Source organism: Channa argus, chromosome 18 (assembly GCF_033026475.1).
Source record: "Channa argus isolate prfri chromosome 18, Channa argus male v1.0, whole genome shotgun sequence".
In the NCBI taxonomy this organism is placed as follows: domain Eukaryota; kingdom Metazoa; phylum Chordata; class Actinopteri; order Anabantiformes; family Channidae; genus Channa; species Channa argus.
In genome coordinates, this window is record NC_090214.1 from 12,013,305 (window position 1) to 12,035,348 (window position 22,044).

General features: G+C 37.8%; 2 protein-coding genes across 2 annotated transcripts; one reads left to right on the plus strand and one right to left on the minus strand.

Annotated features, from left to right (window-relative positions):
- Positions 1-1,445: 1,445 nt before the first annotated feature.
- On the minus strand, positions 1,446-10,467 carry pde6b (phosphodiesterase 6B, cGMP-specific, rod, beta). The gene is made up of 23 exons (XM_067483852.1): positions 10,226-10,467; positions 9,799-10,110; positions 8,796-8,948; positions 8,231-8,320; positions 7,945-8,085; positions 7,765-7,839; positions 7,569-7,633; positions 7,341-7,407; positions 7,189-7,236; positions 6,891-7,040; positions 6,245-6,388; positions 5,960-6,025; positions 5,606-5,755; positions 5,374-5,481; positions 5,147-5,256; positions 4,481-4,568; positions 4,264-4,364; positions 4,052-4,159; positions 3,913-3,976; positions 3,740-3,814; positions 3,254-3,337; positions 2,987-3,140; positions 1,446-2,772 (listed from the first exon to the last, which is right to left on the minus strand). The coding sequence occupies exons 1-23, from the start codon at positions 10,382-10,384 to the stop codon at positions 2,714-2,716; spliced, it is 2,571 nt and encodes an 856-aa protein (XP_067339953.1). The 5' UTR covers positions 10,385-10,467; the 3' UTR covers positions 1,446-2,713.
- A 6,148-nt stretch (positions 10,468-16,615) lies between these two features.
- rbp4l (retinol binding protein 4, like) lies at positions 16,616-18,835 on the plus strand. Its single transcript, XM_067485250.1, has 5 exons — positions 16,616-16,736; positions 17,170-17,287; positions 17,381-17,517; positions 18,138-18,250; positions 18,334-18,835. The coding sequence occupies exons 1-5, from the start codon at positions 16,660-16,662 to the stop codon at positions 18,555-18,557; spliced, it is 669 nt and encodes a 222-aa protein (XP_067341351.1). The 5' UTR covers positions 16,616-16,659; the 3' UTR covers positions 18,558-18,835.
- Positions 18,836-22,044: the final 3,209 nt, after the last annotated feature.

A 22,044-nucleotide genomic window follows, 5' to 3' on the forward strand; every position in this document is an offset into this window, starting at 1 on the left:
GAGGAGGGTTGAGGAAGCAGAGAAGAAGGCCAGAGAGGAGCAGGAGCGCATCTACAAACAACTGTCTGAAGGTAATAAACGCACACATTATCTTTATTTAATATAATTAAACAACACAGCAGAGTTTGTGCACAATATATCTTATTCAACTGTTTCTCATCTTTGTCTTTCTCCTCTCTGCAGCAAATTCTGAGACCATCCTCAAATGACCTGTCTCTGGGACTGTGTCGTCATGTTGCAAAGTCAATAAAAACTGAAAATGTAATTCAAATAATAGTATAAATTTTATTGTGCTGTTGTTTTATGCTAAAAATAAATAACATCATAACCTCTTACATCATGCAAAATATTTTTAAAAACATTTACTTTTGCAATTACTGCATTCCCTTGGTTGCATACAGTTCAAATGTTAAATGATTTGCACATTTGTACCCTATCTGTAACCAAAACATTTACAATTGTTTCATATTCACACACACACACACACACACACACACACACACACTGAAACACTTGGGGGTTCAAATGTCTTGACTAAGGAGAGGTGGAGGTGAGCATCTAACTGATAACCCCTTAATTGATGGGCAACTTCATTTCCTTCCGAGTCACACCTACTCAAAGGGCAACACATTGTTGCATGCATATTTTACAAGAAGGCTGTGTGTGTGTGTATACCTGTCCTTCAGTAGGATATGAGCATATGTTCCTGGCAAATAAGCATGGTTGTAATCCTGGCCTAGTTTAGCAGCAATCCCAGGATTGGGGTCAGGGACCTGTAGTAGAAAGTGCAGTGTGTACATAAGTGTTCCTTTAAGTAATCTTATGTGTTGTGTAATATAGTAATCTTCATTAGGAAGTCAACATTGCATTATATAGTACAGGGTGTTATGTTACAATTGTGATTACTAAACAAAATGTAACTTATTTTTATTAAAATAGTGACATTTATACAAGTCAATATGCTTAGTCATTAAAAAGTTGGATACGTTGTCTAATGTAAGTATTGAGTTACAGTTATTCTAGTTTATAAGTAGGATGTCATAATATTGTACAAAGTTCATTCAGTTACTTCGTAAAAAAACATTGTATTTATTTGGGTCATCGTTGTGAACAGGACCACATGAAGAAGTAAGCTTTAATATACTGACCACAGTGTAAATTAAGTATTTTTAAAAATTTTTTATCTGTAGCACATCAAGGTATGTGTATTATCTAAGACAAGGTGGCCATTTCTTATACAACCCTGCTTTCTTTCCATATAAGGAATATCTATACATTTTTAAATTGAGACAAGCAAGATGGAACCAAAAATCAATAAAAGCAAAACATATTAAGTGACTCATTTGCCAATGGCTGCAACTCACTACAAATAAGCATTTATATTCCAATAAGATTATATTTATAAGAAGGGAAGAAAAATACACAAGTATTTACAAGATGCTCCTTTGTGCTGTCTCAAACAGCTTGGTTCTCCTGGAGCTTTTAATGTCAGCAGAACTACATTGCAGATGTGTGAGACACTAGTAGTTAGCACTGTTTTCTCACTGTCCTGGGAGACCTGATTCTGACCTGATTCTTGTGGAGTTTGCATGTTCTCCATATTTCTGTTTGCATTTTGCATTTAAATATTGTTGGATATTGTGAATATTATAAAGACACCTGTCTCATAACTAGCTTTAATCCCCAGATGGTGACATATGGCTGACTTTGGCTCCTACTCAGAGAGGGTCCATTCCAGAAGGTCAACTTCCCATCAAGTGCAGAAAGATTGTTGCTCTCCTTCAAAAGACTAGAATTACCTTTGAGGACCAATGATTGTGTTCATAATAAACAATATGAAAACCCCTAATTTCCTAAATAGTACTTTTGTTTTAACATGACAATATTCAATAAGACATTTGAAACTGTATAGTCATTAAAGATTTCTCAGATTCTTTCTCTACCACTCTGACACACACAGGAAAGTATAATAAATAAGCAACTACTACTTGTTTGCAGACAGTGAAGTTACATATCCAAGTTGTTGCCTTAATATTCTTGTCACATATCCATAGTCTTCACAAATGCATTTTTTACTGGCACAGTCCTAAACTCAACATCTGCCATTTGATCTGAGCAGTCAAAGTAAACAAACTCTCATTTGTAAACCATAAGTGACTGGAATGAGTTAACATGAAGTTAACATTTTGGAAAATATGTACTGTAGTTCAATAATGGTTCATAGCAGTCCTTTTCATCCGTATTCAACCATACAATATGCAGTATGTTTCAAAACAAAAACAAAAACCTCAACATTAACATATGCACATATACACAGCAATGTTGTCCCATCTAAATTAACAATAATCTCCAAAATATAAAGAAGCTGGAACTGTATAAGGATGAGTGAAAACCTGAGACTGGTTAATATCTTGAAATGCCAACCATTTTAAGACAGGGATCTGGCAGTCTCTAATGTAGCCTTAAGTAGAAGTCAGCTGGCTGCTTCTGTGGTTTCTGAGTGATGTCTTTCCAAGATGTGGTGTCCCGTCTTGTTTTGAATAATTTTTTTGGGCTCACCTGGGTAGTGACAAGACTATGCACTTGTTCACATATTGTGTCCATCCACTTGACTTGCTTTTTGTTTGAGAGTGGCTGACTGGTTGTGGTCCTCAGTTAATTCTGAAGCCTGTCATAAGCCGCATTCCCATCATGTGAAAACCATTTTGACTCTTTAGCATAGTGAGCATGTCTTGGAGCCTGAACCTCCATCACTGGGGTTGTTTGCAGCAGCTAAAGAGAAAATCATACATTAGACAAAAAGTAAAGTGACACTATGAATCAGCTAAAAGGGCTAATTTCAGTGTTTGAAAGAAATGTTAGCATTTGTGAGAGAACACTGTGATACAAGTTTGAAGCAATAGCCTAAATGAAATGTAACACTGGGTAAACACTGTACTGCTGATCCGATAAATTTAGTGGTAATTATTTCAAAGGACAACTTTACCTTTCTTGGCTACTGCCGCCTCTCTAGCAGCCCTCTCTTCTTCTATAGCTTTGAGTTTTGCTTCATACTCCTCTTTTTTAGCATTCCATTCCTTCCGGTTATTTATGATGCCATCCAGCATCGGCTGGATTTGTGGATGGAAGCGAGAGAACTCCTTAACAAAAAAGGGCCAGAGACAAGAAATGTAAAGACATTTTCAAAATAAACAGTAGTGTAGGTGACGGAGGTACATAAATAAATCAGCGTAGATGTAGTATAGAACATTACCTTGTACACAAACGTGCAGACAAAGTCTATAAAACCACATTGTAGCTTTGGAAGTTCAGCTGCCTTAGTCCTGTCCATCATGGGCTGGTGGGAGAGACCGAAAAAATCTGTCACAACTGAAAACATCTTAATAATAGCTGCTGCTTACATGATTTATGTTTTGTGAAAATTTTTTTTATTTATGTTAAAATATACAACAAACCGCAAAATTCACAGCGTTGTGGCTTTATAGGCTTTCTAATTCCCTTATTATAATGATAAAAAAACCCGGTTTCTCATTTACATGACAGTCAAGAAATCCGCTTACACAAAAAAGACAACTTCAAATGTATGTTTGTAAATGCTCTGAGTCTGTCTACACCCCTTGCAAAGGGCATGCTAACCAGTAAGTAGGAGAATTCATGTAGTCACATAAGATGCTGAGAAAATGTTGTTTGCATTTTTTATTATTTTCTGACATTTCATAGACCAAATGTTCAAGCTTACAATCGGTTGTTGTTCCAGCACTGTCCTCTCAAGGTCCCCCTGCTCCCAGAACTCAGCTGCAACTGACAGGGCAACCTAAAATCAAATACAGAAAATCATTTAAGAAGCAGTTCACAAACACTCACAGCTAACTTTTTTGTTGTGTGTATTTTATTTTTGAGTGTGCCACTCACCTTGCTTTGTACCTCCCAAGGCTTGGTGATAGCAGACAAGTCACATGCGGTCATCATCATAGCCCTAAAATGAAAAAGATTTAACCAACCAGAGAAATGTCGGTGAACAACAAACTGTGCGCGTGCTCATTGTACTTACATGACGATTTCTTTTCTGGTTGTTTCTAGAGACATGAAATCCACCCACTTCTTTTCATCCTCATATGTGTGTGAAAGGTCCACAATCTTCTGGAACATGGTTCTCTTTCTAGCAACATAGAAGAATTATTTTATTAGTGTTGTTTTAGACAAAAGCAAAGGAGCAAAATAAGGAAAAAAAACAATATGTGACCCATGAGAGATTATACTGACTTGAAATAAAGAGCCAGGTCAGTGGCAATGATGGCGATGTCCGTGAGATGAATGACATGGTCCATCTGTCGCCTGTTAAGGTTCTGGTAGATATTCAGTGACTGCAGGTGAGATAAAAGGAGAGATGTGGACATCAGAGTTAGTGACTGGAAGACGTCTCTCAGTAATGTACAAGTTAGAATAACTCATTCTCTATAGTTCACCTTATCGTTCTCACCTCATTTGTCAAGAGGAACTTTCCAAACTCTAGATGGTGTCGCTCCAAGACAGAGGAGCCATGTAGCTTGGCCAGAGGGTTACCAGATCTGTGGGTACGAACAAAGGTATCCAGAAATCAACTGGATAGTCATGATATTAAACTGATAACCGCATTGTCATCCAAGCGGCCACTAGTTCAATTCAAATTGTGTCTTTTCCTACATTGCATTTATCACAGTGAACCTGGGATCTGAAATTATTGCTGTCAAACAGTCAGTAGATTGTCATGCAACTGTGGTCTAATAAAAGCTTTGAAACCCTTTGCAAATTAGCCTAAAATTTGAGCCTAACATTCGAATGAGCAGGCCACATTCTTAGTCTTCATGAGCACATGAATGCAATGTTAATGTGAACAATGGTTCAATAGCTTTATCATTGATTAAAACAAAACAATGGTCTTCACTTTCAGAGCTCAAGAAAGTGCAAAATGCAAGTAAATGGCAATTCAGAAGGTCTGAAAACTAATCTACAAGACATGACAAAAGCAACAAATTTAGGAAAAAGTTTTTCTACAGTTGGACAGAAGGTGACATTTGTGTGTGTACTTGGAGCTTAAAGTTACCTTTTTGTGTTATAGCACAGTCACAAGGAGTCTAATGGGAAAAATAAACACACGAGCACTCACTTGACTTGGTACAAGTTATTTGTCCCTCTGTGATCTATATCGTGGAGGAAGCCTGCAGTTATCATGGCCATTACCTCCAAGTCAGTGTAGTACCGCTTAAGCATTCCTGTCTGAGAACACATAACACGGGAAATTGCAGCCACGACTTTATTGTAAATATTGGGATTTGGGGCATGGAAGTACAATAAATGGCATTGTAAATAGAAGTTAAAATAATGCATAAATACCGTTAGTAATGTAAACATGGTCTGTCCCACATTGAAGCCATGACGCCAGTTGTGGTAAGTTATTTTTCTGTAGCCTTTACTGACTGAGTACATAAACCGAACCAGCACCTTTTAAGAAAAGGAGAACTGATTATGCTGTACACTGTAGACCTAGAGCTTGTGTAATCAAGACATAACGTAAGACATTTTTGGATATGATTCTTGTATGTGTGCGATTGTGTGTCTAGATCACCTCTTGAGGGACCTGAAACTTCTTGACCACCCCAACCTCATAGTACATCTGGATTCCGCACTTCACCAAGTCCAGCTCTGTGCAGTTAAAATCCGAAAAGCGGAACTCATAGATCTCAAACTTCTTAATCAGTGGAGGTAGATCTTTTTTCTGTGAGGGGAATTAATAGACCAAAAGCAGCAAGATAAAGAACACAGAATATTTGTGGTGCTATACACATGTACACAGCAACACATGGAGCCGACAAAGCATTTTTTCACAGTTTTATAGAAGAACTCAAATATACCATCTCTGTTTCTGTAGAATCGAATCAAATGTTTGGATGCTAAATTACTAAAAGTTCTGCTGTCTTACAAGGATATCCATGAGCTCATCCTCTTCACACTCTGCGGGTTCACAGTCATAGACCTCTCTGGTGTTCTGGGAGGGACGAGAATGTACAAGTGGACATTCAGTCATAGTGAACAAAACCTGTGTAACACTGAGCTTTTGTCAGCTAGATGTTGGACCATTGCTAGTGCTTGTTGTTGGACCAAAGATTAGCGTATAAGGGATTTTGAGTCTCTCAAGTGAAAAACTCCTGTGCAAACTAGAATTTCGATGAAGCTACAGTAACAATTCATATTCTAAAGCACTGACCAGGATATTCTGAATCTCATCATCCCGACACTTGACATGGTAGAGCACCATGTCCTGAGCAATGTCTTTCCGGTTCTCCAGCTTGTTCATTTTGTCGTAAGTGTCCGTGTTTAAAGCGGACCAGCCCAGGAACTGAGTCAAAGCCTGAAGAACAAAAGCTCAAGATAAGCTTCGTTACATTATGTAGATAGATTATATGTAGTGTATATGTCAGGAGTTGATGCTCCACAGACGGATGATACTCTTCTTTTTCTTCTTGTTACTCCTTCTGTCTTTTTCTAAAGATATACAAAGATGGATAGAAAGTGGCCAAATGTGTATAGTGACTAAATAAATTTACTTTACAGTTCAAAATTATTAATCATTTTGCAATTATTATAAACAGTACTTTTACTTTTGGTACTTTAAGGATTTTACTTGTATTAAAAGGGAACAGCCGAAAGGAAAAGAATAAAAGAAGAACGAATTTACTTGTCTGTTTTTATTGTGCTTTTACCTAACTAACACTTTGAATGCAATACTTTTATATGCAACAGAGTATGTCTACACTGTAGTAATGATAATTTAACTTAAGTAGATAAATAGAATGAGTACTTGTTATGCCACTGATATATGACGGGGAACTACAGACAGTAATGAATGTCACCTCCATGAGCTGCTCATCCTGATCATCAAACGGCTTCCCATCTTTTCTGTTGTAGAAAGTGGCCACACCAACAATCTCTTCTTTTTTGTTGACGATTGGCAGCGACAGAACATTTTTTATAGTCCAACCACTGTCATCAAGAGGCTCAGTCTGCAACATTGTGGAACAACAAGTGAAAACATGTGATACTGTAGTTACATGACTGGGATCCCTGGGTTTTTTTTATGTCATCCCATTGGGATGACATAAAAAAACTTCAGTATATTTCAGTATATTTGGTCTTTGGTCTTTTAATTACTTGAAACTGGAATGTCTCATCAGCAGCGGCGTTCATAATGTTACAAATCTAAAAAGCAGGGAAAGAACAGAATGATTGAGAATGAGATTCAGAATGTTTTAATTTGGATTTAACCTATTCAGCAGTTTTTAATTGTACCAAAAATGACTCACAAAACCGCTCTCTGCAACGTAAGTTGGCAGGCCGCTGCTCAAAGCCCAGTGATCTGCAGGTGGATTGCTATGTGACACATGGGTGAATAGACAGATCAGCTTTGATTTGTTTTTATGGTGACTAAAAGCATAATTTGAGCATAAAAACACAATTGCATCAATCCACTACATTCCTTAAAACGTTATTCAGACTGAAGTAAAAATGAAAAAGTGTTTGGGTCTACTTACGGTATTACTTTGATTTCTTCTTTTCCATGTAATATATAATCAATGACTTTGTAGAAATTTACCTCCTTGATAAAAAAATACAACACAGAGAATATTTAAAATAGTTATGCAAAAAACCCAGGGTGACATCAAGTACACATATATTTACCAGCAGAGTGCATAGGATAATTTTACAAAAAACAATTAACGAATGTACCCTGCCATCAGGAGTTACAGGTCCAGAGTAAGGTGGCTGCTCTCCCATCAACACTGGCCAGATGTCAAAGAACTCCTGGAAGGCAAGAAAAATGTTTGTAGCTAAAATAAATGCACCAATATCTATCTGCACAATGCACAAATATAATATCTGAGGAAGAGACAGAGAAATACTTGGTACCTTCTCCTTTGTCATGTCCAGTAAACCAACAGAGTAGCGGTCACAGTTGAGGTAGGCTCGGACTGTGTACAAGGCTTTGTGGAACTGTCTCTCAATGTCAGTCAGCTCTTCAAAAACCTTGTTGGCAGACCACAGCAGCAGCTGGGAAACATGACACACATTTACAGGTCATATAGAGCATTTGATTCATGCGGTGTAAATGCAAGTAATGTTGTATTTTCCTGAATGGAGACCTAAATGCTCAGAGTGATTTCTCTCAATTCATGTGCAGCCTGACGTCCTTTACCTGTCCTTTCCGTGTCTCACAGCTGTGGAGGTAACTCAGATGGTAGATCTTCAAATTCAAAGTGGCAATTTTCAGATACTTTAAAAAAAGCTACAAACAAAAGAAAACACACCAACACAAAAGTGTGATATGACACAACAAAACTGTTAAATGAAATACACATTTTACTGAGAAGGATAAGTGAGGATGATGCGGTTCAAATATGTGTAATCAAATAGAATACAGTATAAACCTATATTATTACATGACTTGCTGTGCTTTTGAGAAACAATACATTAACCCCTGAAAGTCCCACCAGTTTGAATCACTCAAGCTTTTTTATTCATAAATGGGATGACATATACGCGATGGATTCATGACCTCAAGTTAATTTACTCTGCTCCATGACATAAAGACCTTAATAATCTATCAGTTGGCTTGAAGGAAATTCCCTCCTTCAGCTGAGTTTTCGTGTTTTTACCACAAATTGACATAGGTCCACAGCAGAACCATACACACTGTGCTGGGAGTTAAAATGGACTTAGACTGTATGTGTGTGTATGTGTGTTTTGTTGGTAGGACTCACGTCTTCATCATCAGGAGTGAAATATGGTCCTGTGGACTTGTTTAGAGCCATGATCACTGCCACCATCTCTTTACCATTGAGGATTGGTGCAGCCAGAATATTTCTGGTCTGGTATTCAGTGATTTCATCGACGAACGAGCTGAAGTACTGGTTCTGAAAGACAGCAAATATGTATTTTCAATCTTAGCTTACATATTTCAAATGTGTGATTTGATTTTTTTCCCATTCTAATAGACAGTTTATGTACTCTGATGTGTATTTATTTGTACTGTAGTGTACATTTAGATTCCTGCTGACTGCTGACTAAATGCCACAGGCGTCTAATCCACAGCTAGAGCAGAGGCTGATGGGATCTGGAAATAAATGGATTATGTCTGAGAGGGGGATTTACACCCTCACTTGGCTGAGTATAGAAATTTGACATGTTACACCATTTTTTTATTTGTATACAGACACTGAACATGAAATGTGTGTATATTATAATTCACGAAAGCATGCAGATTTCTTAGGCATATCTCACTAACTGTTTGCACTACATGTGCACAAAGAATAATTACTCTGTTGTATTTTAACAGCTACAAAATGTTTTCTATAAATGGGACAGCAAAAAACATATCCAGAGGGTGCATCATAGTAAGAATTTAGTGCAGTCAGTCCCATTTTGTTTTTGTTTTTTTACAATTCTTGTACTTCACAAGGATTACACACCTGCATACTTTAAGAAACACATGTTATCCTTCATTTCATCACATGACATTTAAAATCTCTAATGTCTCCTCCTCTTTTGAACTTCAAAACATGGCCCACTTTCTATAAGATAAGGAATTAATTATTAGTTTTAAAGCCACTATGAGTAGGAATCAAAAATTGATCAAAGTGACGACATCTGGTGGCAGTAACTTTAATTGCATTGTGACAGATTCAGTGCAGATATGCTTTACATCTGCACCCAGTTCAGACAGGACTATTCAAGCTTAGATTTTGTTTTCATCAGTGTTTTTACCTCTCGGACATCTTTCACATTAACAGGCTTCTTGGTCTGGGCCACGTGGCCGACTATTCCCATGTCCAGTGGATAGACAATCTCAGAGTCTGGTGGCACCACACAGTCCTCAAACACTGACTCTGTGTTAACGTTAAAGAGCCTTGTGGCGAGCTCTCCAATGCCGTTCCTCTGTCGGTACATAAACAAGCTGCAGCGGTCAGCATGGATGAGTGCACTGACTCTCTTAAGAATCTTGAAGACCACCTTTTCCATGTTGATGTTCTCCTGCATGTCTTTAATCAGGTCATACATAATTTTGCTTTCCTCAACCTTGAAAAAGTGATAAAATACACCATTTTATAAGATTTTGGCCTTAGTAAAGACTTTTTAAAAAACACATAAATGATGATAATCATACTTATCAGTTTACATACTAGTCAGTTACCTGACTGAGTTCCTGGAAGTGGCTGAAGTCGACCTGTTTTTCTGGGATTCCTGACACCTTCAATATGGAGGCAGGGCACATATTTTTGGCAAAATACTGTTTAGCAAAAGCAGGGTTCTCCTTCAGGAACTTTTCCACATCTTCCTTTTTGACACCCATGGTTCCTGTTCCTGTGTTCTACCTCTTCAGCTCAGTGGTAGAGCTCCTGCTCAATCCACAGCTGCTCTAAATTAGCTACCCCCAACTTCTCTGTGTAGAAATAAAAGAGAAAATAAGTAAACCTATTTTTACTGCTACTGGTTTATCATTCAAAGATAAAAAAATCTGATCTTACCCAGGTATTAAACAGAAGGCAGGAAAACAAAAATGGGCACATTCAAAGGTAGGTATTAAAAAATAAGTTAGTAGGATGAGTGGATCAAATGAGGGAGAGCCCAGAGGAGAAGACAGAGGGCTGAATCCAAACAATCCTTGTGTCATCAGCAGTGCTGAAGGTTAGCAGGGATCTTCCTCTGCTAAATTTGTCAGCTGACCATCCAGTAATGGACATGCAGATCAAATGATCCAGCCCCCTGTTTCGTTCAGTACATTCAGTACCTTTAAAAAAACACACATGTCAAAATCTGATTAGACAGTACAGTTCCACCAGAATTCGATTTAGTGTTTTTAAATGTGCAAATTCTCTACACCTTTGGGATTAATTTCTATTTTAACATAAAACATCTGATTCTTTATAATATACAAGTACATACTGTAATTTACATCCATACCTATTTGTTAGCAGTATATATTTTCCTTTTTTAGCTAAATTTCTACAGTACACTGTCTATTTGTACTCAGTGTATAAGTCTTATTAAACTGCACCTCCTCTGGCAAAAACCCTATTTAGTTAGGACACTAGCTAATTATCTCAGCACCCTAAATCTCTTCACTTCTCCACGTGTAATCATTTATGCCGTGCCTTGGATCAAAGGGAGTGGGGCTTACTACAGTAGACATTACTAACATTCATGCGACGGGGAGACAGTGGAAAGCAGACTTGCTCTGTAGAAAATAAACATAATCCTTTCATTCAGAGCAGGGAGGACCTTACTATAATAAGGTTCAATAAACACCTTAAACAAAAGGTCAAATTGATAATCTGCTTCCACTACAATAGATTACAGCTGTATGTGGGGAAGGGGATTAGTCTGTTTGATAACAAGTAATATTTCCGCAAGTTCACAGACAACACTTTATTGTAAAAAGCGGTAATGAGAAATTAGAGTCTCAAGCAGGAGATTGAGATGAAAAATGGGTTTTTTCCTCCAGGTAAATCTCACTGGAGGGATCTGGCATCAGAGTGGTGAGAGCAGGGCAGATTAGGAGACCTCCTGGAGAGACAGAAGGCCAGTAGAGCAGTGGCTGTCAGTCCTGGTCTGCAAGGACCCCTGCTCCTGCTTATTTACCCACTGCTCTTCACCTGCATCAGGTTTGTTCAGTTGATCAGAAGCTGGAAGATACCATATATGAGGTGGGAAGACAAAGTAGACTGGTATCTTCTAGCTTCTGACTGCACAATCCAGATGTGGGTCATCAGTAGGGTTTATGTGCAGGGTTAGTTGGTAAACAAACAGAATACAGGTCCTTAAGCGGGGGATTGACAACCACTGATTTACAGTAATATTCTCAGGTATGGAGGCCAAAACGGCTACGTGTCTTAAGAACTGCTGTAGCATTCACTGTTCACGGCAGAATTTGCAGCTATCTGGAAGGTCCACACCTGGCAAGATCACATACAGGTAATGGTGAGGACTGGTATGGATCACAGGAGTAGGCTCTCAGGTTGGGAGCCAGCAGATGTGTGAAGAGCAGGGTGGAGGCTGAATCCAGATTCAAATAATGGTTTTCAGGCCAGCAGAGTAGAGACAGAAGAAGTGTCCAATAACTACCTTTGGTCAGAAATCAGGCTGTCAGATTAGCCTGGTTAGAGATGGAGTCAAACCAGTAATTCCAGCAGATGTCAGGTATCAGAGAGGTTGATTGACCGCAGATAAGGCAGACAGAGCAATATCCAAATCCAACACATAGAAACTTAGTCAAACCAGGCAGACAGATAGGTAGGGTTAACAATTGGGGGCAGGCCAAAGTCAGATTCAAAACAGACTGGTTTAGGGTACCATGCAAATTCACTTCTTCAGACTGATTCAAGCAAAAACACATGGCTACATAGCACAACAGTATATGGCAAAACAATCTGGCTCTGAGTGAGCTGTGGCTGAGACTTAAGTAGAGTGTCAAAATAATTTGCACACGGTGAAACTGATCATAAGAATGGCAGGTGGAACAAACCAAGTAGCGAAGATGATCTGCAACTCAGAGGAGGGAGATGAGTGAATGGCAGGAGCTGGAATGTGACAGAGAACAGTGTGTATTAAATGTGTGTGTATGTGTGTGTTTGTGTCATATGGAAACTCACAGTTTTTTAATTGATTAGAGTTTCAGACTTTAGCGAGTGCAAGTTAAACGTTTGCAACACCTTTTGGAGTTGTAATCCAATGTGGAGGCCATGTCCCTGGTCCAGCTGTAAACAAAAAGTGTATATTTTACACTTGTAGCCAAGTCAACTTGCACTGCGATTTATCCAAGAGGGATAAGTATCGAGGATATTCTCTTAAATTGGTAACAGTCTTTGAATGGTCAGAACTGGGGAATGGCTAAGCTAGAATTCACAACCATTGGTAATTGAACAAATTCATAGAGTTTTAATATGTAGCATTTTTTTTTTTTGTTTGCCTACCACTGAATCGCCTTTTTTCTTTACAACATGTAACATTGCCAAATGATGTAAATGGGATTTGTTGCATGAGTATATTGTTGTTTAGACTCTGTGATAGGGGTGACACAACTAAAAAAAGGAAAATCTTATGTTTGACAACTCATAAATATAAATTAAACTATTTAATTTCATTTACATGTTCAACTTCAGTTTTGCATTTCTAAGTTGAACAAACTTATTTACAGTGTTTGGGATAAGAATGCCATAAAACTTCTTTTAAGAAAACAATGGAAGACCACATCCAAGCATTATAATTATAGGCCAAAGTTTGGCATATTTGTAACATTAAGATACAGATAACAGAATAATTGACTATATGAACCAGATTAATACCAAGATATCAGAAATAAAGAAGCAATAAACATCATGAGTGCCTAAGATGAGCAACATTTTCTTCATTGAAATCAATTTACATGGCTTTGATATGATCTGTTCTTGATTATGGGAGTGTAGTTTATGGTTAAGTCCCAAAAGCTCACTTCTGTGGCTCTCCATCATGTCATAATTTCACTCAAGCTGTCAAGATCTTTTGTTTCACTAACACTAAGGTACACCAAGTTTTGTCAGTTGGGGATATGTGGGTCTGAAAGGAATGAGCAGGTGGACAAGTAAAAGATGTACAAGGTCCATTCAAAAAAGCAAAAAGTTGTAAATTCAATATTTAGATCATAGGTAGTTCATAAAAAGATGAAAGAAAAGAAGAAGTAGATCTAACCGAATATTGTAACCTTCATAATACACTTAAAACAACAGACAGGAACAGATACACCATGGTATGTCACAAATGACAACTTTACAACTAAAGTCTACACACTATCATTATATCACACTGCAAAATTAAAAGGGCTCTAAAGTTTAATCACTATCATCAAGTTTGATTTGATGTAGCCGTGTCAGTCGTGCATTTAAAGTAAATCATGTATATGGTGAATAGGCTCGCCATAATAATAACCCTTCAGTACATGAACAACCATTAAAGATAAACCATGGTCACTTGGGCCACGATTGTATTATTAATGAAAGGTCACATTGAGCACTGGTGCAATCCAAATTAAAATACGTTTAAATCAATAAAAGCACACAAATGTGTAAGATTACAACAGTATCAGTAATGATATTAGTATCATTACAACAATACTGTATAGTTACTGTAAGTATAAATACCATACAGTACTACCACTATGCTTACAACTTACTAACTGCAATGCTGACGTGCACCACAGGATGGCTCCAGACCATCCACTCACTAAAGTCCTCACACAACCTTGGCCCCTGCATGGACTTATTTGTTTGAATAAATGTTCTTTCATGTGTTCATTTTCTGGGCATGCACACAACAGTAATTAGAAAAGCAAAGTTACAAAGTATGTATTAGAAAATGTGCTTTTTACCATCACACTTTGCATCTAACTGTACGCCTTTGTCAAACAGAAACTGACAGTGAATGAGGATGGCCATAAAGCAAGGTGCTCTAGTTTGTGGTTGTTCTTTTCACACTATGGTAATATTTAAAATGTCGTGAACAATTTTACCAATATGTTTAACTGTTTGTGTTTGTGTTTGTCAGATCTTTCTAAATCATTCTCGCTCAATAAAAAATTTTGCTCTAAAATTATTCCCGATTCACACAAGCCATTCTCCAAATACCAGCAAATGACTCCCTGGTTTGTGAGTGTGATATACTGTACACTGTAGGCATGAGGTGTTAGGCAGTGGATGCTCGCCCAGTCCCTGATTTTACGTAAATAGATACAGTAGAAACTTGCACATGATCAACAAGTGTTATCAGCCAATCAACATCAGCTGATGGTCATGACCTGAGACTTGGAGAAAGCATTATTGACATAACCACCTTTGAGCTTCCAGGTGTCCTGAGATCAAAGGGTAATTTATATAAATGGTTTTCAGGATCACTAGAATTACACAGCCCCAACTTTTTACAGCATATTAATCCAGCAGTAGACATTTAGGGTCACAGAATCACTAGGAATGTTATCATTGAATTCTCATATAATTCTACTAATTAACAGTAGTAATGACAGTTGCCATAAAACCCTTGGCACAAACAATTACTGTATATTGGGTTTTACTTTTTTAAAATATTCACAAATAGAGGGATACATTTCTCCCATATTTACCCTCGGATATAAATAAATGTAAACATTTGCATATGGAAAGACACAATCTAAATATAAAAAGGATTTTAGCAAATCTATTTGTGTTGATGATCCATTTCAGGTTATTCAAGAAGGATTACAGCACTGAGCACCACAGACAGTGGAAAAAACAGATTGACTGTCTGCAAAAATACACAGTACATACAATTTTTTCGTTTTGCACATCATATTACTATGAAAAATTGGACTGTTTCAAATCCAGATCTTTAAGCTCTTACACAACACTGATGTGGATGTACATTACAGAATGGGATCCTCTAAGCTTGCCCTCCTGCTGGTCATCGTGTCTTGCATAGAGCGCTGTCTGTCTACCTCATGTGTTGTTGACAGCTTCTCAGTCAAAAAGGACGTTGACCCCAAGAGGGTGGGTAAATATAAATCACACAAACAATCACACACAAAAATAGTTTATAAATAAATTTCCCCACTGTGGGCTAAATAAAGGTTTATCTTATCTTACATCTTAACATAAATTAGAAATTAAATACATCTTGTTTATCATTCAAATTTGCCTGTAATTCAGACTGAAATATGAATTCTAAAATAACGTCATAACTTTTTTAATGTAATAACTTTTTATTCTGGTTTATCCTACAGCTTCATTTACATCTAGTTTCCCAGACGTAGTTTTGCCATTTGATCCAGTGCGGGCATGAAGTACTAACTGGCAGTGGCTTTTATCAGCATTTGTTCTATCAGTTTTCTACCTCTGTACTTCATGTATGATGATACATGTAATAATGATTAAGAACTGTGTTTTCAGCATTTATATGCACATGTGTATTATTTCAGATGGTTCATTTAGTGAATGTGTGGATTTAAACACCTTTACTCATAAGCTGCACATCAGAGAACAAAGCTCAACAGTGTCAAGTGTTGACCTACAGAGTTTAGTGACATAACATTGTTTTTTGTTAGCTTCCGTACAAAAATATTACCCCATTTTTAGAAAATACCTTCTCCTAAACTGCTCTTTCTTAATTCTCAGATTGATTGAGGTATTTTCCTGTATAGTACAGATTTGAGTGTAAACATCAATGGAACAAACTCCTAAATATAGACAGAACATGAATAACTGTGTGTTTTGTTGAGCAGCAATTTATTTCTTATTTTGGTGATTAACAATTTAATCTTTGTGTTTACCATAAATTATCAAACATTTACATTTATATACGTTTATCATGTTTTACCCAGTTTGTAAAATCTGGCACTGCAGTACAGATGGTGTGCATGTGCCCAATTTGTTGGCCTTCCAATCAGTTACATAAAGGTGTAATTGTTTTTAAAATAAATCTTGGGCAGGTTTGAACATAGAAGCCAGATTACAGTAAGGATTTCATCCCAACAGGATTACCTCTAGATTTAAGCACCTTATTTAGATCTAAGCAATGAAAATCAGCCATAAGCTTGTCTGTGGAGTGTGTATATAAGGGCAACCTATGACACAGGACTCAATCAGGTGGATACAGACACATACTAGAATTCTTGTCTGTGTAGCTACTTTCAACCCAAACAGGTAAGAACTTAAAAAAACATTTATTTCACAGAGAATTCACCTTCTGGTTGCTATTGTCAGGATTTCTTTCGATTTTTTTAACAGCTGGAAAAACTTTTTTGTCCTTTGCTTTCTGTTCTTTCAAATAACTGTTAAACTGTTGAAGTGAGAAGCTTGATAAAGTGAAGATGTATCTTTTTGTGGCTTATGTTGTTTTGTATTGCGAGTTACTGTAGCAGTTAATAGACTATTACATGGTGCTACTGTTTTCTTCATCTCGTGTCACTGAATGGCTTTTGAAATGCACCGGTAATATTAGTTTGGCTTGGTAGTCAAACATACACAGTACATACAATTTTTTCGTTTTGTACATCATATTACTATGAAAAATTGGACTGTTTCCAATCCAGATCTTTAAGCTCTTACACAACACTGATGTAGATGTATATTACAGAATGGGATCCTCTAAGCTTGCCCTGCTGCTAGTCATCGTCTTTTGCATAGAGCGCTGTCTGTCTACCTCATGTGTTGTTGACAGCTTCTCAGTCAAAAAGGACTTTGACCCCAAGAGGGTGGGTAAATATAAATCACACAAACACATACACACATCAAAAAGGAGGAAAAGATTTTAAAACAATTTCGCTCTTTTTCCCTACTCACCGCAGTATGCAGGGAAGTGGTATGCACTGCAGAAGAAAGATCCAGAAGGCCTGTTCCTGCAGGACAACATCTCAGCTGAGTACACTATTGATGATGACGGCTCAATGACTGCCTCCTCAAAGGGACGCGTTACTCTGTTTGGGTAAGTCTGGCCACAAGGTCTAGATTTATTGGACTAATAGAATTATATACAGACTGCATCAGTCATTTTTTACACATTATAGATTCAGCTTTAACAAAAGCACCTATAACCACCTGACCTGACCCCTCTTCAAACTGTCTCCTGGCTGGGGCAAAGCTTCAGTTTAGCCACAAAGGGCTTCTTGAGGCTGCGGGCAGCTTAAGTATACACTTTTCTGAGTCAGAAGTTGAGAAAGATGCTCAAGTTCTGCTCAGCATTCGTGTAAAGATTTAAGAAAGCAACAGAAATAATTTCCTTGAGCACATTCTGAACGGCATTACCTGAGAGATGGGTTTTTCCTGGATTATGAAGGATTAGGAAGAAATCTAGGGTGGAGAGGAGGGATTTATACAGGAATGTGGGTTTGAATACACTTTTACAAACACAAAACATAAAAACTTCAGCTGATTTAAGTGCTGATGACATAATTAATGCTTTATTTAGAGAAACAAACAATTAAAACCATTTTACAGACTATATTGTATTTTATTATTATTATCATTTAGTGAAAAACATATTTTATTGTATTGTTCTGCACATTTAAAGATGTTAACAAGTATGCTTACATCAACATGTTGCAGATTCTGGGTTGTGTGTGCTGACATGGCTGCTCAGTACTCTGTCCCTGACCCTGACACACCAGGAAAGATGTTCATGAACTACCAGGGACTGGCCAGCTACCTGTCCAGTGGAGGTCTGCTCTGCACCAATGTCCCCCTTACATCCCTCTTACATTCCTCCTCATACTCAGTAACATCTTCCTTTGTTCCTAACCAGGCGACAACTACTGGGTGATCGATACCGATTATGACAATTATGCCATCACCTATGCCTGCCGCACTCTGAAGGATGATGGCAGCTGCGATGACGGCTATGCCCTTGTCTTCTCCAGGAACCCACGTGGCCTGCCTCCTGCTATCCAGCGCGTTGTCCGTCAGAAACAGGAGGAAATCTGCATGGCTGGACAGTTTCAGCCTGTCCTGCAGTCTGGAGCCTGCTAAAGAGAGAGAGAGAGAGAAAGTTGAGTGTATGCCAGCTGGCTGCAATCTAGGTGGCTTGAGAGCAAGATCAGGGAGATTGAGAGAGTGCATGTGAGAGATGGTGTGTATGCTGTGATAAGTGATAATGTGAAGGGAATGGACAGATGCAGAAATAAATACCCAACTAGATATTTGAATCAGTTTTTTTAAACACTTGTTTCCATCCATTGTCTGTTCAAGAAAAACAATCCCTGTTTTGAGCGAATGTGGAACTGAAAATAAATGTTTTTCTAAACCAATTTTTTCTGGAAATTTGTCTTCTTTGTGCTGTGACAAAATTGAAGTTTTACTTTGTACCTGCCTACACATGTAGGTATAAACAGTGCTGTTTCAAACATAAACACGTTGGTCAGCAGTTTGGGCTTGACAGCATGTTGCACTCTGCCCTTGAGAGTGACTGTGATCCGTCCTAAGCCTAGGAAAATGCAGCCCAACCCAAAACAATATGCCGTGAGCACTAATGGGCTTACTGGTGGTCTGATGTTCAGAGACCTTAGTCCTATTATGCTAAGTCAGCCATTATTATGGCACTTAGTGTGCTCCAGGGGTCAAGGATCATGTTAGGAGCTTTCTGCAGCTATGTCCAGTTTCTGCACATGATTTTTTGTGAGAACAGATTGGAAAAAGCAGAAATTCAATAGTAAAAATCTCCCAAGGCAAGGACTCAGCAATGAGAAAGTGTCAGCGAGTCAGGACACAGATGGACTCTGTGTCCGTAGCTCGTGTGTAATCCTAATGATGTTACACAACAAGCTGAAGAGCACTGGTACTAAAGCCAATAACAGTCAAGCTCTAATATGACATCGTCATCAAGCACAGTTAACAAAAAAGATTTTCAACCAGTCAAATAAGACTCATCTTTTGTCTTTTTATCCACAGTGGTACACAAAGAAGCAGTCAGTTAACGATGTTAAATTGAAATATTTTTAATTAAGAACTGCAGACCTGATCCATACATGATGTGATGTTTTCTTAGTTTTAAACTTATCAGTGCTCAAGATTTACCAAGTGTTCAAAGTAGACTTTATAGGGTTTATGGGAGTACTGGATGGTAGAAACGTTTCTTCAATACTAACCAGGTAAACTTTGGGAGTGAATACACTGGTTAGCTGGACAGTGGGGAAAGGGAACGAGGCCAATGGTCTTGTACAGTCAGTCTATCTATCAGTCTTAACTGACAGGATCAGCTCTTTGACCACAGTGGAAATGGGTGACGATGATCAATACTTCTTCCCTTGTGAATTATGTCTTCTAATCTTATATTTCCGCCATAGTCTTGTATTTCACATTAAAGTAAGAGTAAAGCAGACATGAATTAAAAACAAAAAGGGAAGAGGAGCTAATGCAATAAGGTTTAACCTCGACTGCACACTCAGACCTGCTGTTAAAACCCAGACTGTTTTCACATAAACAAGCCATAAGCCTTAGGTAAGAATATAAGTGGATTTATATGTTTGAGTCCAGTAAGTCTCCATCAAAAATATCTTCATGTCTGCATTTAATACTTAACCCAGTATACAAATTTGAAATCTTTAATATTTAGATATTTACATTTAGATTAAACTATGTCAGTCATCCACATCAGCTTAACAAATTCCTCTCAAACTGTGGCATTTTTTTCAGAAATAAGGAGCAGTTGAACTTTCATTGTTCATATTTAGTTTATGAACATGTGCCTTTAAAAAATATATTACTTGTTAAAAAGGATGTGGCCACTAGAGTGCAGTCAGACCATGTCAAACATTAAACATTCCTTAGACTATTTCTTGCACTTATACTTTTTATGATGACCTCTTGTTTTAAGTTACAATGTTTATATGATGTTCCCATGTTTCTTAGAAATCAGGATAATAAATTAATTTAAATACAGTTTTGATGAGTCAGGGATGAAATTCATTGTTTGATGCCATGGCAATGATCAGCTCCCTTTCATTTGAAAACCTTGACTTCATCTGTAAAGTGTCAGACCTCCCTGTTGAGTGACTGTGGGGCCATTTCACTTCTTCTCACACTGTCATCACATGTTTTATTGGCTGGCTGTGTAGCTCATTATTCATGCTGTCGGTGCTTCAGGCAGAAAAAAGAGGTGTCTGCTAGTGGTTTCTTGAAAATGCATGGAGCCTTTTCTCTGCTTGTCATTAGCAGAATAAACAGGTGAATGTTCACAGAGTGTAGGACACTAAAAGATAATTGGTGCTATTGTGTTTTAGATTGTGGCTTCAGGGTGAAGATGAGATTTAATCTTACTGGGGTGGGGTGGGAGGGGGCGTGAGAGCGGTGTGTCTACAATGCCGCCCTGTTCTTGTTCACATACTGCATCTAGTGAAGGAAACCCACACTAGAAAAAGAAACTCACCAGTAAAGGACGTATGGTACTACATTATCACTTACAGTGGCTTTAACAAATGATCTGTAATATTTTCTTAAAGAAAAGGGGCCTGCCCATCAAGTGTCTTTTTGTCCGCACTGCATTTCTTTCTATATACATTTTGTTTTGTGTTGCATTGATGTGTGATCTCCTAAATGGTGCCTTGGAAAATATGGAGCTGTGTTTGAGACATCAGCTTGCTTGAGCCTCCTACTTATCTGTTGTCATTGTCACTCACTGGGTTTTTGACTGTGGGAAGGAAATAAACAGCAAAAGAACGCGATTGGTATGGTGTCTATAGCTATAGTGTGCTGTGTACTGTGGACTGTGTACTGTGGACTGTGGACTGTGGACTGTGTACTGTGTCTGAACAGATGGGTAACTGCCCACACTGACTGTTAACATACTGTCACTACCATGATCTATAATAACTAAATTGGCTGTAAAGAGAAATGCTCATCAATTATTTATGACACAGGTTCGGTAAAGTCTTGAATCCAGTCTCAGCCATTAAGAATTACCATAGATACTAATTGTAAGTTAAGTCAAGTAAGTGAACTTGATCTGTTGCTGGCATCTTGTAAGGTGATAAACATTACAATGTTGTATTGCTACAGTAAAATTGCTGATATAAAACTGACTCAGAGCTTCCCAGGCGTGGAAATCAAAAGATCCTAAAATGTTGCAGAACAATTCTGCAGAACAAAGGCAGATCAAATCATGGGTACACTCAGCAGTTTAAGTTTAGTTTTCATTTGAGGTAAATATACTCTCAGAGGGGGTAACAATGGTATTGTCATTATATGAAATATATACATCATAACAGGCATCAGTCAGAAAGGAATTCAAATAATTAATGCTGGTTGTACAGTGGTTAAGTTTGCTGCCCCATTTGCTGTTTATGATTCTGCCTTACTCGTCTGACTTCCTCTGTTTTATGAGACGAGTTGAGTTGTCTGACTCTGTAAACAGATGGTGCCTTCATACCAACTTCCCCAACCTGCACAGGAGAATAATTTCAGGCTTTGGAGATACTTAGGTTTCAGAGATGACTCTCAGTCTTTTTAAATTAACACATGA